General features: G+C 44.4%; 1 protein-coding gene across 1 annotated transcript in view; it reads right to left on the reverse strand.

Moving 5' to 3' along the window:
• Positions 1-3,520: 3,520 nt before the first annotated feature.
• LOC311109564 (gamma-tubulin complex component 3 homolog) overlaps positions 3,521-10,285 on the reverse strand; it is a 16,626-nt gene continuing 9,861 nt past the window's right edge. Inside the window, exons 13-19 of the mRNA XM_084152484.1 lie at positions 10,032-10,087; positions 9,660-9,795; positions 7,925-8,013; positions 7,620-7,751; positions 7,020-7,160; positions 6,121-6,237; positions 3,521-5,528 (exon numbers count right to left, since the gene is read on the reverse strand). Of these exons, the coding sequence (XP_084008610.1) occupies positions 5,367-5,528; positions 6,121-6,237; positions 7,020-7,160; positions 7,620-7,751; positions 7,925-8,013; positions 9,660-9,795; positions 10,032-10,087 (833 nt within the window). The 3' untranslated portion in view covers positions 3,521-5,366. The remainder of the gene's footprint in view (positions 5,529-6,120; positions 6,238-7,019; positions 7,161-7,619; positions 7,752-7,924; positions 8,014-9,659; positions 9,796-10,031; positions 10,088-10,285) is intronic.

Raw genomic sequence — 10,285 nt, forward strand, 5'->3', positions numbered from 1 at the left:
TTCCTCCACAGCAGCACCAAACCAAGGCTGTGACAATAAAGGACACATTAGTTCCAGATTGTCAACGTCAGGACTCTCTCTTTCCTCAGTCAACTATAATGCCTCGGCCTACCACATCTGATAGATCTGCAGGCAGGCAGACACAGACACAGACACACACACTGGGTATCCCTCTACACAAGACAGATATCTCTCTCCCCCCCCCCCCCCCATCACACATAAACAAACTGGGATTTACAGAGCCAATTACCCAGTATAATATCTCTGGGTAGTGTGGACTCTCTCGGTCTGTCTGGGGAAACACTTCATTATCACACAACAGAGCCAACACTCTAGAGACAGACACACAGACAGAGAGACTCAGGCAAAGGGAATAGCAGATACTGTACACCAGGCGCTTATTTAATTGTGGAAAATGTTCAGAGTTGTAATAGAAATGTATGGCATAGAACTGACTGACGTTATTTCCCATTGATAGGAAGTTAGAAAATGCCTTGTCTGCACAATGTATCTCCATCTGCCTGGAATATAAATTCAGCTGAATTTTTAGAGCACTTTGGAGGTATGGAAACGTCTGACAAGCTTTAATTTAGGTGTGAACTACTCCTTTAAAGGGATATTTCTCTCAAAGCTAGTCCATGGACAAGGTAAGACAGCAATCCATGTTTTCATTGCGTACCTGGCCACTGTCTCCAACTTTTTTATTTTTTGCAAACGCCAATGTAAGTCAATACCCCAGATATTAGCATTTTTCGCTTAGCTCAATAAATGTACTTTAAGACGATGTATTGACTTGCATTGATGTGTATTTTGGGTGAACTATCCCTTTAAGTGGGTCTGTTCTCCCCAGCAGCAGCAGCGTCCTATACAGTAGGTCTGTCTGGCTCCAGTCTGGGCCAAACTTGACCCCCGGCCAGACAGCTGAGGAGTAGTGTGACACCAGGGTCACCAGCTGACACCCACCCCTACCCGATACCCCCATCCAACAAATCTCCAAAGCTTACTCTGGTCATCTAACTGGACATTCCCAAACATTTTAAGTATTCTCACAAACCTGCATACTGGCCTCGATTGAATGGGACACTATAGGCTATTGAAATCAAACACTAACCATAAGACATCTTGGGTCTCCGCCGAATTGAGCCAAAGTGATAACACTTTCATCCTTGCTCTGTCCAAACACTTAGTCAGACAATACTAGAAAGCGTTCGAACCTGAATTTATAAACGGCTCTTTTAGAAGATGGAGCGCCTCCGATTACACTGCTACTGTAAACTAGGTCATCATCGTGCAGTAAGTAAAAATAATACAATGATTTTAGGCCATGTTCACTCTCTATGCTAATTAGAAGCCATGGGTCATTGATTGTGATGCACAGAAACTCTCTCTGCAGCCCCACGACAAAGTGGGAAAACATGAATTTGCAACCAGTCACAAATCAAGGAGATTAGAATTCTTCTGAACAAAGTTCTTACAATTACGAATAAAGTCCTCATGAGGGCAAATGGGCACTTAAGGAGATAACATGGAGATCCATCTCTAATACTGTACATGAAAAGGGGGCTATTACTTAAATGATAATCATTGATGCTATCCCTCAGTGTTTCGCTAAGCAGCTGTGTGTGATGCTGAAGGCATGAGGCTGCATTCCTCATGTTTTATGTGGTCACTCTCACCTAGTTCATTATGCATCATTGTCCTACACATGATCATTTCCCATATGATCACATTTACATTTACGTCATTTATCACACCCACAGGTTCATCACAGGGTCAGTAGGGACCTTCCAGGAAGTAATACAGAGACACAGATCCATTCCCTCAATGTTCAATTGAAAAGTTAGTTACCTTTGATAAGTCTAATATCTCATATCCAGCCAGAATTCACAGGTTGTGTGTAAACTGTACAAGAACACCACTAAAAGTGTCCTGTATAGCTAGTGTATATTATCAACTCAGGATAAAAACCTAAATGTGGTAAAAGCTGGCCTTGAGGTTGATCTGTGTGTGAACAAAGCTTGGTCTCCTCTCTGCTTCAAGATGGCTGCTGCAGGACAGCAACAATGACCTAGTTATTTAAAAAAAATAATGTTTTACATTTAGCAGACACTCTTATCCTGAGCAACTTACAGGAGCAATTAGGGTTAAGTGCCTTGCTCAAGGGCACGTCGACAGATTTTTCACCTAGTCAGCTCGGGGATTCGAACCAGCAACCTTCCGGTTACTGGCCCAACGGTCTTACCCGCTAGCAGTTACACTTCACACATCAAATGTGAAGCACTGTAGTGTACAGTAATAGCGCACTTCATTTATAGCCTACACCTACAGGCTACTGAGCTGGGAAGTAGTACCCTTGTGACATGCAAGGCTGCCTCAGGGCCCCACACTCTCTCTGACTGTGTGATGTCGCTGCAGGCTACACCAGCAGGGGGGGTTGATTCATGTCATCTTAAATGTCTTCCACCACCCCCTCCTCCACCCTCCACTCTGCCTGCCAGTGACTGTAGTGGATCAGAATATGCATCTATGGATCAGCGCTATAAAACATTTGATTAAATATACTGTTCCCGAGATCAGCTAATTAAGTTTGCCACCAGCAACAGACACACAGGCACCAGAACACAGACAACAAACAGGGATACTAATGAAACAAAGTGAGTTAGTGTCAAGAACAAGAACACCATTCATCTCAATGGGGGACATAGTGTCATGGGTCTTGTGACGTGTCCAAATAAAGCCAGGCTGCAGTGAGACATCAACTGACATTGTGACACCTCTCCTACCAAATATATCACTACTTAATAAAGATGCTCTGTGACTGTCTATTCTACTCCAACACACAGCAAAGTGCACGAGAGCAGACTACATATCCTATTGTGGATAGAAAAGTGAATCCACGGTTTCACAGATCAATCAATCAATGAATCAGTACTAATTGTCATTTTCTCGCATTTATTGAGCTACACTGCCACCACGTGGTTAAATACTCAAACTCATTCTACCTCTAGCTAGCACAAGTGTAGCTACTACTGTATAGCCATTGATCTGTTATCTTGTTTGTTTTCTAACCATGACAGTTGTCTAAACATTATTTACTTACAAGATTCATTCAAACAAGCGGGAATTGACATTGAAAAGTCTGTGCGTCAAGTTCTACCTACCTAGAAAACATTATCTGAAGTCTGCCCTGTTAATATGTCGGATATTTTCCATGTTTATAAAATCACTTCGATGTAAACGATTTAAGTAAACTTACCTGCTATATCGTGAATTTCCAGCTGTATAACTTCACATGCGTTCTGCTGCGTTCTCGAACTCCAGCACAATGGCCAAGTCACATGCATCCTTCAAATTAATTAGGCCTCAACTCTGAATGCGTCCTGCAAGAAAAAAACTCACCGGGAGCGTGATGTATTAAATTGAATTTATTAGAAGATACTTTTTTTTTTACACAAAGGCCCTTTTATAGTCTACTTAGAACGCCCTCTGATGCTGAAAAAAAAAAACGAAGAACAAACTGTTAAAAAACTTGATTTTATTATTAAAGAGATGACAGGATGTTTGCGTCCATAGCATTTAATTACTATACATCTGTGCTATACAATGGACAGGATCTACAGACAGAGGTCTTCGGTAGTATCCTCTCTTGGCACGCCCTGATGAGAACTTGTGTTGGGAAAAGAAAGAAGGGAACCTTCTTGGAGGGGTTAAAACACCAAAGGGTGCATCTCTATCTCTGGTTGCATCTCAAATGGCATGGTATTATGTAGGGAATAGGGTGCCATTTAGGACGCATTCAATAACTTAATTGCCTCATCTCCTTTCCTTTATCTGCTCTGTTGACAGGCCAATGAAAGCAAGTCCTGGTAGGCATCTTCCATATCGCTTTCAGATCAGTGAAAAGGGAAGGGAGGAGAGGAAGCCACCTCTGACTATTGAGATGCACCCGACTACTACAGTATACTCTGTCATAGGAGGGTTTTCAAAGGCTAGTTATGTCACCATAGAGGTACCATTCCACTCGAAGCTTCTTCAAGGTTTATTGTCGCAGTATGACAAAAGTATTTTCCCAGGTTTGTCCGAGTAGTCAGGAGAGAAAAGTGGCATAACTTGGGTGCAACATGTTTGACAAATCTGTCTTGTACAATTAAGGAATTGAGCTGGTTCAACATGACAGTTTGACATGCAGAACAGAGGCCACAGTCTGCAAGGAGAACCAAGAGAAACCCAGTTAAATAATACAAAACACTAATAAAACAATAAGGTCTGTCAGTCTTAGTGGCTGTGGGCATTGTTTTTGAATCTCTTTAGAGGTGGGTGGGAGCCTGCTGTGTTGGTGCCATCATACAGTTGTTATAAACAGCTATAACAGTGTTTATTAACAGTTATAAAACACATCGCAGACTTTAAGACACAGGTATGAAAAAGAAACAAACATCAGTAATAAAAACTAAACAAAATTCAAATATTCACAGAACATGTAAACAAACCAATCAAATCAAGAAATTCTGTTCATTATCAAATGTACAATATGAATTTCACACGGTGATGGTAGCCTATCAGACACCTCGAAGAGGTGAGGGTGAAAACACAGCTGGAAGCTGGAGGCAGAGTACTAAAATGACAGGCTTCTAAAACCATATCTCCCTAGAGGGGTCTGTGAAAGAGTGGGAAACGTGGATGTGTGTGTGTGTGTGTGTATGGTGAAATTGAATGTGTGTGTGTGTAATTTGCCAATGACATTGGGGGAGGAGGCAGGGTTTCAAAATGTTCTGTTGTTTGTTTATGTCATAGTGAAATGTATCCCAGTTAGCCCTATTTGTCTTGAGGTGTTAAAATGCAGGGCCAAATGGAATCTGTGAAGTCACCACCTTTACTGCGTTCAAGACAACTGGGAACTCTGGAGAAAAAAGACGAGGTCAAATCATGACGTAAGTGATCTTCAGGTCGGAAAGCCAGAGCTCTAGAAAGAGGCCAGTGCTCCTGACTTGGAATTCCGAGTTGGATGACCGTTCAAAACGATTTTCCCCAGTTGGAGCTAGATTTTTTCAGAGTTCCCAGTTGTCTTGAACGCACTGAAGTTGGAGATTTCCGAGTTCCCAGTTGTTTTGAAAGTGGCATTATCTCGAACCTGGCCCTATTATGATGTCATCACAAAAGATTCTGTCTGGCTCTTTGTGATGTCAATGTTCTGTCTGGTTCTATTATGTCATCACAACAGATTCCATCTAGCCCTACTGTGATGTCATCACAACAGATTTAGTCTGGCCCTATTGTGATGTCATCTACATGTCATATATAAATAGTATCAAGGCAGATTTCATGTGGCTCTGTCCCTATGTTGTGACATGGTGGTGTGCGTCAGGTCATATGTTGGAGGGCCGTCGGCCCCTGGTGGCACCCAGTGAGGCCCTCAGACGGGGGTCTCTGGCCCGGTAGTGCTCGTTGAAGTCCAGTCTGAAGCTGAGGAAGCGCAGGCTCTCGTCTGGACTGGTCATTATCAGCACCAGGAACTGCTGCACTATGCCCTGAGAAGGAGCACAACCAACCACAGATATTATACACTGAACACTACCACAGACAACCAGACTGTCCTATTCACTGAACACTACCACAGACAACCAGACGGTCCTATCCACTGAACACTACCACAGACAACCAGACTGTCCTATCCACTGAACACTACCACAGACAACCAGACGGTCCTATTCACTGAACACTACCACAGACAACCAGACGGTCCTATTCACTGAACACTACCACAGACAACCAGACGGTCCTATCCACTGAAAACTACCACAGACAACCAGACGGTCCTATTCACTGAACACTACCACAGACAACCAGACGGTCCTATTCACTGAACACTACCACAGACAACCAGACTGTCCTATCCACTGAACACTACCACAGACAACCAGACTGTCCTATCCACTGAACACTACCACAGACAACCAGACTGTCCTATCCACTGAACACTACCACAGACAACCAGACGGTCCTATCCACTGAACACTACCACAGACAACCAGACTGTCCTATCCACTGAACACTACCACAGACAACCAGACGGTCCTACTGAAAGCCACTGTAGCAGTGAGGAGAGAGTAAGACCCATACCTGGTAGAAGTGTGTTAGTATCCGTAGCTGAGAGCGCATTTTTGGTATGGTCTCCTGGAACTCCTGGATCCTCCTGTTCTCCTCTGCCTCCTGTTCAGCCGTCACACCCCACTCACCCTGAAAACACACAGACAGGCAACATTAGAGGTGTCAAGTTTCAGAAGGAACGTTGTTGCATGCAACAGCATCAGTGTGGTATCAGAGTTGCCAGTGCCATCTCTTCACTTCAGTAAATGGGTAACTCTAAACACCCATACTGAACTGTTACAGATTCCCGTTCTATGACCCCAGCATTCTCCCCACAGAGACACAACCTTCTTCTCTACTCACATACTTCTCATTCATGTCAACACACACTCAACGCCCAATATTTAATGTTGATATAAAATCTAATATCCCCCATCCCTGACCAACAGCTTCTGTCACCCCAAACCCTCTTACCCTGGACCTCAGTCTTATTTACAAGCTATTAAAAAGGGAAACTTGGCAAACGGCTGTGTTTGTTTTTATATCACTTAGAGTTTTAACGGTCTGATGCTCAGGGCCTGTTAAATCAATAGAATGACAACAACAACAGCGTGGCCAATGGCCATTAAGAGGGAACTTGAGTTGGCCCCTGGCTGGGTTCCAGATGACTTAGACAGGAAACAAACAGGACATTGGATGGGACACTGGGACTCTGGGAAGGCTCTACATTGCACTCTATAACTAAAAGTTGTCATTATAAGTACTTGAATTGGGCCGGTACCCACCGGTACTGAATACCGACACCTCAAATGTTCTACTGCTTAAGTACCGGCACCTCTTATAGAATATAGGCATAAAAATATAAACAGTGCAGGCACCCAGAATGAGTACCGGCACCTATTTCAGTCCACTTCAAGCCCTGATCCTTCTACCTCAGCATCCCTCTGCTTCTTCCGCTCCTCATACTGCAGCCGCAGGGTGAGCTCCCCCAGGGCAGAGCGGTACAGAGAGTCCTGGGCACTCTGGAACTCTATGATCTGGTCAAAGATGGCCCTCAGCTGGTTCAACAGGGACTGGAGAGAGGGGAGAGAAAAACATTTGAGATTAGATTTGTTTATTAGTCACATGCACAGGGGTCCCAGATGTAGTAGCTGGGTACAGGGAAATTCTTAAAGGGATACTTCGGGATGTTGGCAATGATGCCCTTTATCTACTTCCCCAGAGTCAGATGAACTCGTAGATACCATTTGTATGTCTCTGCGTGCATTTTGAAGGAAGTTGCTAACTACCACTAGCGCAATTTGCTAACACTAGTTAGCATTGGGTCACAAAACTACCTCTAACTCCCTTCATATTGGACACAGAGACATAGAAGTGGTTTCCACGAGTTCATCTGACTCTGGGGAAAAATAGATAAAGGACCTCATTGCCAAAATACAGAAGCATCCCTTTAAGCTCCAACAGTGCAGGTCAAAGAGAAGTGGATGTCAGCAAGTGTCTGTTAGAGTGTATGAGCATAGTGTGTGTCTCACCCTGCTGTTGGTGTCCAATAGGCAGCGGGAGATGACAGAGTCTAAGAATCCTTCGTGGGCAGCGATGATGTGGTCTAGATCCTGGGCCTTCTCTACCTTGTTCCACAGCTCATCCCAACAACACTCCAGCACCTGTACACACACACACACACACACACACACACACACACACACACACACACACACACACACACACACACACACACACACACACACACACATAAGGGAGGAGGGAGAGTGTGAGAGAAGAGAGTGAAGGAGCCCAGTGGTCTCTAGATAAATGAATGGAAAGTACGGCCCCTGACCTCGAAGGTGATGTAGTACTGCATCTGGTGGATGAAGTGGACCATCTCATTGGCCAGGATGTGGCACTGGTGCAGCACGCCAGACAGCTCTGTAACAACATCTAACATGTTACCCTGGCTGCCTTATCTACAGCTCTGTAACACAACATCTAACATGTTACCCTGGCTGCCTTATCTACAGCTCTGTAACACAACATCTAACATGTTACCCTGGCTGCCTTATCTACAGCTCTGTAATACAACATCTAACATGTTACCCTGGCTGCCTTATCTACAGCTCTGTAACACAACATCTAACATGTTACCCTGGCTGCCTTATCTACAGCTCTGTAACACAACACCTAACATGTTACCCTGGCTGCCTTATCTACAGCTCTGTAACACAACATCTAACATGTTACCCTGGCTGCCTTATCTACAGCTCTGTAACACAACATCTAACATGTTACCCTGGCTGCCTTATCTACATCACTGTAACACAACATCTAACATGTTACCCTGGCTGCCTTATCTACAGCTCTGTAACACAACATCTAACATGTTACCCTGGCTGCCTTATCTACAGCTCTGTAACACAACATCTAACATGTTACCCTGGCTGCCTTATCTACAGCTCTGTAACACAACATCTAACATGTTACCCTGGCTGCCTTATCTACAGCTCTGTAACACAACATCTAACATGTTACCCTGGCTGCCTTATCTACAGCTCTGTAACACATCTAACATGTTACCCTGGCTGCCTTATCTACAGCTCTGTAACACAACATCTAACATGTTACCCTGGCTGCCTTATCTACAGCTCTGTAAAACAACATCTAACATGTTACCCTGGGTGCCTTATCTACAGCTCTGTAAAACAACACCTAACATGTTACCCTGGCTGCCTTATCTACAGCTCTGTAACACAACCCCTAACATGTTACCCTGGCTGCCTTATCTACAGCTCTGTAACACAACCCCTAACATGTTACCCTGGCTGCCTTATCTACAGCTCTGTAACACAACATCTAACATGTTACCCTGGCTGCCTTATCTACAGCTCTGTAACACAACATCTAATATGTTACCCTAGCTGCCTTATCTACAGCTCTGTAACACAACATCTAACATGTTACCCTGGCTGCCTTATCTACAGCTCTGTAAAACAACATCTAACATGTTACCCTGGCTGCCTTATCTACAGCTCTGTAAAACAACACCTAACATGTTACCCTGGCTGCCTTATCTACAGCTCTGTAACACAACATCTAACATGTTACCCTGGCTGCCTTATCTACAGCTCTGTAACACAACATCTAACATGTTACCCTGGCTGCCTTATCTACAGCTCTGTAACACAACATCTAACATGTTACCCTGGCTGCCTTATCTACAGCTCTGTAACACAACATCTAACATGTTACCCTGGCTGCCTTATCTACAGCTCTGTAACACAACATCTAATATGCTACCCTAGCTGCCTTATCTACAGCTCTGTAACACAACATCTAACATGTTACCCTGGCTGCCTTATCTACAGCTCTGTAACAACATCTAACATGTTACCCTGGCTGCCTTACCTACAGCTCTGTAACACAACATGTAACATGTTAACCTGGCTGCCTTATCTACAGCTCTGTAACACAACACCTAACATGTTACCCTGGCTGCCTTATCTACAGCTCTGTAGCACATGACTCCCTCTGCTGGAGGTGAGAGGGAACTGCATGGTAGTGTGTGTATGTTTCCTCACCTGGCATGCTCTTGAGCAGCTTGGCGTTGCACATCTGTCCCTTCCAGATGTCGGTGAGGATGTACTCCATACGCTTGGCTCGCCACAGGAAGTTGAACACCCGCAGGTAGTGGCTCATGCACTCCCGCGTGAACACCTGTCACAGCCAGAACCAGCAAGAGAAACAGAAAGCAAGAAGAGAGAAAGACAAAGGAGAGAGAGAGAGAGAGAGAGAGAGAGAGAGAGAGAGAGAGAGAGAGAGAGAGAGAGAGAGAGAGAGAGAGAGAGAGAGAGAGAGAGAGAGAGAGAGAGAGAGAGAGAGAGAGAGAGAGACCGTGTGAACACCTGTCACAGGGTAGCACAACATTTACACCTGTTCTCTCGCCACCTCACCTCACAGAACACAACCAGCCAGCACTTGACTTCATCTAACATGGTTGACTGGTGGCCTGTGAATGAACATGTATAACAGAGCAGAAAGAAACATGCTTCTGTTGCTCCAGGTGGGCTTTATGGATGAATGGAGAGAGAAGAGAAGGTTTTTTGATAGTTTGCGAGGATGCATGTGTGTGGGAGAGAGAGAGAGAGAGATATAAGGCAACACCAGATAAGATGGTATGTGTATGTATGTAAAGTGGTGTGGTTAC

Source organism: Coregonus lavaretus (genome assembly GCF_964263955.1).
Source record: "Coregonus lavaretus genome assembly, chromosome: 35".
In the NCBI taxonomy this organism is placed as follows: domain Eukaryota; kingdom Metazoa; phylum Chordata; class Actinopteri; order Salmoniformes; family Salmonidae; genus Coregonus; species Coregonus lavaretus.